Here is a 7,070-nt window from a genome sequence, read left to right on the forward strand (position 1 = left end):
TCTTGTTGAAACCCCGCTCGAAGGCTCGAACTAAAGAAACCCCGAACCCGGCGGCTGCTCCTCCCTCCCCCGCGTGCGCGAGCCACTGGAATCAAGCTCCCCAATGGCGGATTCCTCCCCTATAAAACGCGTGTGCCTGCCCCTCGGAACGGCGACGGACCCGCCGGGAGAGCAGAAGAGAGGAGAGGAATGGCGGCGCGAGGAAGCGGAGACGACGAGGAAGAAAGTGGCAAGGTGGGGCTGCACAGCCTCTTCCGGTTTGCTGATGCGTCGGACGTGCTGCTCATGGTGGCCGGCGCGGCTGGGGCGGTGGCCAACGGCGTGTCGCAACCGCTCATGACTCTCCTCTTCGGCGACGTCATCGAGGCGTTCGGCTCCGCATCCCGCCACGACGTCCTTCACCGCGTCTCCGAGGTGCGTCTCAACCCGATGGATTATCGAATCGAAGTGTAGATTGATTGATTGAAGCGAAGCAAAGCAAAGCAAAGCGGGGGAAAGAACTGCTGATGGAATTGATTTCATTTTTTTTTACTGTGCCATGTTCTATCGTCAGTTGGTTCAACGAAGTCCGAAGAAGTATTCGGTTGCTCCAGTTGTTCCGTGTTAAAGAGCTGCTGGTCTCTGTGTGTGTGACCTCCGGTGCAAACTGTGATCTGTAGTACACTAACACGGTAGTAAGTAGTAACACTACCGAGTGCACGAAATAAAATCGTCTCGCTCATGAATCGTTTACAGCAGGCTCATAAATTGTTTGTTTTTTGGCTTTAGTCATGTCTTCCTTTGAGGAAAAGTTATGAGATTTATCCCAAGCTAAGCTTTGTCTCGCTATTGTTTCAGGTGTGCTTGAAGTTCTTCTATTTGGCCATAGGGTCTTGGTTTGCTTGCTTCCTCCGTAAGTATTACTGTTTATGTTTCTTTTTTGGCAAGGGTATCGTTTATTCATTGACATATTATGCTCCATTTTATCCTCTAGTTTCGCCTTACGGCAGCAATAACTTGTAGTTCTCATGTCTACTAAGCCTTCTTGACATTTAAGTGGCTGATGGAGGGAGGGAGCAATTTATTTTACCATAGCTAGGGAATGATCATTTGTTGTCAAATAAGTGGGGGACTTGAAATCACTTACCACCTATATATCTCATTGTATGTTTGTTAAAAAAATTTGGAACCAATTGGTGAATGCTCGCTTTGAAATATGCAAATAAGCACATTTGTGCTCGAACCTGGGTTTCTACCTCCGCCAGTCTTCCTTTGAAATATGCGGCTAAGACGCTGCTTACTTTTGACCCTCAAGAAAAACCTGAATCCCAAATTTTCTAGAATAAAACTTCTCTTTTCCAAAAGAAGTGCATATTTCCTGATATTGGTGATGAGAAGGTCTACGAGGAACACCCACTATTTTACGTGTTATTTATAATTTTATCTGAATAGCTATAAGGCCAACTGGCCAATGGCAGTCTAATTTTTATTTTTTTAAGTATTGGTTACCAATTAGGCGTTACTTATTTTCATTGTCTTATCAGAGGTTGCATGTTTAATTTTGGAGGGAAATCAGAGGTCACATGTTGGATGATTACTGGAGAAAGGCAATCTGCCCGTATTCGAGGCCTCTATCTTGAAGCTGTTTTGAGGCAAGATATTGCATTTTTTGACAAGGAAATGACAACCGGACAAGTGGTTGAGGGGATGTCTGGAGATACAATACACATCCAGGATGCAATTGGTGAAAAGGTAGAGCTAAGGGATACTTAATATGTTGTTATCACAGTAGGAGCCTCTCCTAGTCTTTTTCCTCAAAAAATATGTTATTTTCTTGAACTTACAGTGACATAGAAATAGTTCTTGTATTGGTATATAGTTAATTAATATTTCTAATTAGTTATACCCTTAGCTTGACAATTAGTGTTCCTTATTTGATTGCATTATTTTGATGATTTAATGAATTCTGTGTGACCATTTAATTCCCCTGCTCTCTCTTTCAGGTTGGAAAGTTTATACAACTTACTTCTACCTTTATTGGGGGTTTTGCAGTTGCTTTTACCAAAGGATGGCTTTTATCATCTGTTATGCTGTCATGTATTCCTCCTATAGTAATTGCTGGTGCAACTATGTCATGGATCATATCCAAACTGTCAACCCAGGGTCAATCCAAGTATAATGAAGCAGGGAATGTTGTTGAACAGACAATTGGAGCTATCAGAACGGTAGGTCCTTGTTGACTCATATTTAATATTATTATTCATATTCTTAACCAACTTTTACCTGTTCCAATTTTCAAAGGTCGCTTCCTTCAATGGAGAGAACCGAGCCACTACGCTATACAATAAATACATTGGGAATGCATATGTTTGTGATGTTCAAGAAGGCACAGCTACTGGCCTGGGCTTTGGTTTTGTTATGTTTATCCTTTTCTGCACCTATGGTCTAACAGCATGGTATGGGGCAAAGTTGATTACTGATAAAGGATATGGAGGAGGGCAGGTTGTTAGTGTCTGGATGGCATTCATGACAGGTGCAATGTAAGTTATCTATATGGAGAGCTCAGAGCTGGTCCATGGGATCCTTATAAAGTTATAAATCTAAAATACACCTTTTTCCCCAAAAGGTTATTAGAAGAAGACTAGCAGCTCATGTTCATACTGCATAAAAATAATTCATCCGTGCAATATATTCTAGAGAAATTGAACCATTTTCTTCCATCTGAAACTTCCTACCTGCGACTGGTGATAGCCTAGTCTTACTGTGATATTCATGTAGTCAAAATAAAATTCTACCAGATATGTTAAATATAATACCAATGAACTCATTAAGTATGCATTTCCATTGAAATGAGGAAATATCGATCTTCGTGTGACGGCTTTCATGATTTAGCTCTAAAATGGCAATAATAATAAACTTTGATTGGTAGTGACTCTATACCCTCTCAGTTATTCATGTCAAATAGGAAAATTTGGTCCTACGTGCTGGTTCATACTCTTACAAATTTATACATTTTGATTACCAGGTCACTAGGTGAGGCAACACCATGCTTGACTGCTTTTGCTTCTGGGCAAGCTGCTGGCTATAGAATGATGCGAACAATTCGAAGGGAGCCAGAAATTTATTCCGATGTAATAGATGGTATTGTATTAGAAAACCTCAGAGGTGATATAGAGATGAGGAATGTATACTTCAGGTATCCATCTAGGCCTGATCAATTGATATTTGATGGGTTTTCATTACATGTTCTGTGTGGTACAATAATGGCTATAGTAGGAGAGAGTGGCAGTGGAAAGTCAACTGTGATTAATCTTCTAGAGAGATTCTATGACCCTCAGACTGGTGAAGTTTTAATAGATGGTGTTAACATGAAGAATCTGAGGCTTGGACATATAAGGGAAAAAATCGGCCTTGTCTGCCAGGAACCGCTGTTGTTTGCTACCACTGTCCGTGAGAACATCGTTTATGGCAGAGATGATGCAACAACTGAGGAGATAATGGTTGCTGCCGAGCTTGCTAATGCCGCAAAGTTCATTGACAAGCTACCTAATGTATGGAAGTCACTAAAATGCTTGAGAGTACAAAATTCTATCCTTATTACCATTGTGCTGTGGTAATCAACGACGCATCTCTTATTTCAGGGTCTAGATACTATAGTCGGCGAGCACGGAGCACAGCTTTCTGGAGGGCAAAAGCAAAGAATTGCCATCACGAGGGCCATCCTGAAAAATCCAAAAATCTTGCTGCTTGATGAAGCAACCAGTGCACTAGATTTGGATTCTGAGCGAGTTGTTCAAGAAGCCCTTGGTAGAGTTATGCGAGATAGGACCACGGTCATAGTTGCTCATAGGCTCAGCACTATAAAAGATGCTGACATTATATCAGTCGTGCGGTGTGGAAGAGTAGCTGAACAAGGTCTAAACTTTGCACACATCCATTATATTATTCTTCTGCCCATGGAGTCTAATCTGTCGCTTGTAAATTTTAACCAGGTACGCACATTGAACTACTGAAGAACCCCAGTGGTGCATACTCCCAGCTTATACAGTTGCAGGATTTAACCGAAGGACCAGATAATTCTGATGTTGGTTATCAGAAGTCAATCTCAACTAACCTAAATGTCCGATCCATTAGCAAATCCAGCCAAAGTAATAATGCATCGTTCAAGAGATCAGTAGGTGGTGGAACTTCATATGGGAGCACAAGCATGAATTTAGTTTCTACTGCTGGCCTGATTGTCCCAGAGAGCACACATACTGAACTGCAGTCGTCTGCTGATGGTGAAGAGCACAGGAGGGTGGCCCTCTCTCGGCTTATTTCTCTTAATAAACCAGAGATACCAGTTATTCTGCTAGGTACTGTTGCTGCAGTCATCTCAGGTGCTCTCTTTCCATTGTTAGGTTTATTGATCTCCAGTTCCATAAACTCATTTCATGAGCAACCACATGAACTCCGGAGAGACTCCCGGTTTTGGACATTGATGTATATAGCAGCAGGAGTTGCTTCACTCATTTCCTTGCCAATGGAATATTACCTATTTGGACTGGCTGGCGGGAAGTTGGTTGAGCGCATTCGTTCTTTATCCTTTGAAAGAGTTGTCCATCAAGAAATCAGCTGGTTTGATAACCCCACAAATGCTAGGCGAGCCTCCAAATATCCTTCAACTCTATTATATTTGTATTCGAGATTCTTTTGTAAAATATTAACATTTGCATTACACTTTATCTACTGCGGCAACTGTTTTCCAGTGGAACAATTGGCGCTAGACTGTCTGTTGACGCTTCAAATATTCGGCGGCTTATAGGAGACTCATTGGCGCTGATTATTCGCAGCACTGTCACAATCCTGGCTGGATTTATCATTGCAATGGTTTCAAATTGGAGGCTTGCCCTTATTGCTACAGTGATACTACCTTCGGGTGGTCTCCAGGGATATCTTCAGATAAAGTTTTTGGAGGGATTCAGTTCAGATGCCAAGGTTATATATCAGCTCTGGCAAAATCATGGTCACATCTTGCTAATTGAACGTCTGGTATATTATTTATATGTCTCCGTATTTGGTTTGTAGGTGATGTATGAAGAAGCAACTCAAGTAGCAAATGATGCTGTCAGTGGTATACGAACTGTTGCTTCCTTCTGTGCTGAGCATAAGGTAATGAAGGCTTACTACAAAAAGTGCGAAGCTCCAGTGCGTCAGGGGATCCGTCAAGGCATTGTCAGTGGTTTGGGTTTTGGCGTATCGTTCTTCGTACTGTATTGCACATATGCCCTTTGTTTTTACGTGGGAGCAAAGTTTGTGCTTGATGGCAAGGCCACATTCACTGAAGTATTCAGGGTAAGCAAATTCTTCAGACGATTAAACTTGAAGTTGGCTTGTGTTTGTAAGCTGTTGTGTTCTTCTTCAGGTGTTCTTTGCTTTGCTCATGGCAACGATAGGAGTTTCACAGACAAGTGCACTGGGTTCAGATTCTGCCAAGGCCAAGGAATCAGCATCCTCAATATTTGCCCTCATTGACCGTAAATCGCGGATCGACTCAAGCAGTGATGACGGCATGGTCTTAGCTGACGTGGCTGGTGAACTTGAACTCTGTCAAGTCTGCTTCTCCTACCCATCCCGCCCAAGTGTGCAAATATTCAGAGACTTGTCACTGAGGATACCACCAGGGAAGGTATCAAACAACCATTTATCTTCTCTTTCCATGTAACATGTTACATGTACTGTGTCCTTTGTGACTTTACTAAGGTGTTTTAAGGTATTTTTCTTCTGCAGACGGTTGCCCTTGTTGGAGAGAGCGGCTGTGGTAAATCCACCGTGATAGCACTACTGGAGAGATTCTACGACCCTGATTCGGGCATGGTAATGTTAGACGGTGTCGACATCAAGAATCTGAAAGTCGGCTGGTTGAGGCAGCAGATGGGGCTGGTGAGCCAAGAGCCCGTCCTGTTCAACGACACCATTCGTGCCAACATTGCCTACGGCAAACAAGGCGAGGCGACAGAAGATGAGATAATCGCTGTCGCTAAGGCTGCAAACGCTCATCAGTTCATATCATCGTTGCCTCATGGCTACGACACCTGCGCCGGCGAGAGGGGGGTCCAGTTATCCGGCGGACAGAAGCAGCGGGTCGCCATCGCAAGAGCCATCCTGAAAGACCCTAGGATCCTTCTCCTTGACGAAGCGACGAGCGCACTGGATGCCGAGTCTGAGCATGCTGTCCAGGAGGCGCTGGACCGGGTGATGGTCGGCAGGACCACCGTTGTCGTGGCTCACCGGCCGTCGACGATTAAAGGCGCCGACGTCATTACCGTCCTGAGGAACGGCGAGGTTGTTGCCATGGGGAGACATGAGCAGCTGATGGCCCTGAAGGATGGCGTGTATGCTTCTTTGGTGGAGCTCCACCACATGGATCCAGAGCGCACCGGCAAGGGGCAATCTGTCAGCTACGGTTTGTAATTGTAAATATACCTCGTGAAGGTTTTCGTTTCATATCGCATAGCAATTTACATTACAAGTATGTTTAGATTTGGTGACGGTGCACATATTTGTGTAGAGAAAACCTATGCATAGTGTGAAGTTATGTGCATTCTGTATACATAGAAAAAGTTGCTGGTTTATATACTTCGTCCGGCTCCGTCCCGGTGTATATGTTCTTTTCTTATACCTAGATGGTCAATTTAATAAATATAAAATATATTACTATTCAACATAAAAGTTGTAGTATATCATAAAACATATAATATTAACCAGATAATCAGATTTTGGTTCAAGTCGATCATGAATGTGGCAATCACGGAGCTCATGGTGCACATGGAGGAACTCCTCAAACGATGGCGCCCCAGGTTGCGGTTCAACCAACTCGCACTGAAATTGCGTCCTCAGTCATGGAGGCCTTCAACACGCTCATCCTCAACGATTATGTTGTGCATAATCACACAAGTAGTCATCACCTACCACATGGTGGGCGGTGCCGAGGCAACGGTCGACGAACTAGGACCATGGGCTCATGCTGGCAAGTGCGCGTGAGGCTATCGACAGAGGAATTGTGGCATCCAGAGAGCAGCGGTCCAAACAGATGGGGCCGGCGGCGACAC

The 7,070-nt window shown here is 43.8% G+C and overlaps 1 protein-coding gene across 1 annotated transcript; it reads left to right on the top strand.

Moving 5' to 3' along the window:
• Nucleotides 1-270: 270 nt before the first annotated feature.
• LOC124708250 (ABC transporter B family member 11-like) lies at nt 271-6,581 on the top strand. Its single transcript, XM_047239935.1, has 12 exons — nt 271-414; nt 838-892; nt 1,556-1,731; nt 1,983-2,204; nt 2,281-2,519; nt 3,005-3,530; nt 3,621-3,894; nt 3,972-4,620; nt 4,728-4,956; nt 5,047-5,313; nt 5,384-5,647; nt 5,749-6,581. The coding sequence occupies exons 1-12, from the start codon at nt 286-288 to the stop codon at nt 6,430-6,432; spliced, it is 3,714 nt and encodes a 1,237-aa protein (XP_047095891.1). The 5' UTR covers nt 271-285; the 3' UTR covers nt 6,433-6,581.
• The last annotated feature ends 489 nt before the right edge of the window (nt 6,582-7,070 follow it).

Source organism: Lolium rigidum, chromosome 4 (genome assembly GCF_022539505.1).
Source record: "Lolium rigidum isolate FL_2022 chromosome 4, APGP_CSIRO_Lrig_0.1, whole genome shotgun sequence".
NCBI lineage: Eukaryota > Viridiplantae > Streptophyta > Magnoliopsida > Poales > Poaceae > Lolium > Lolium rigidum.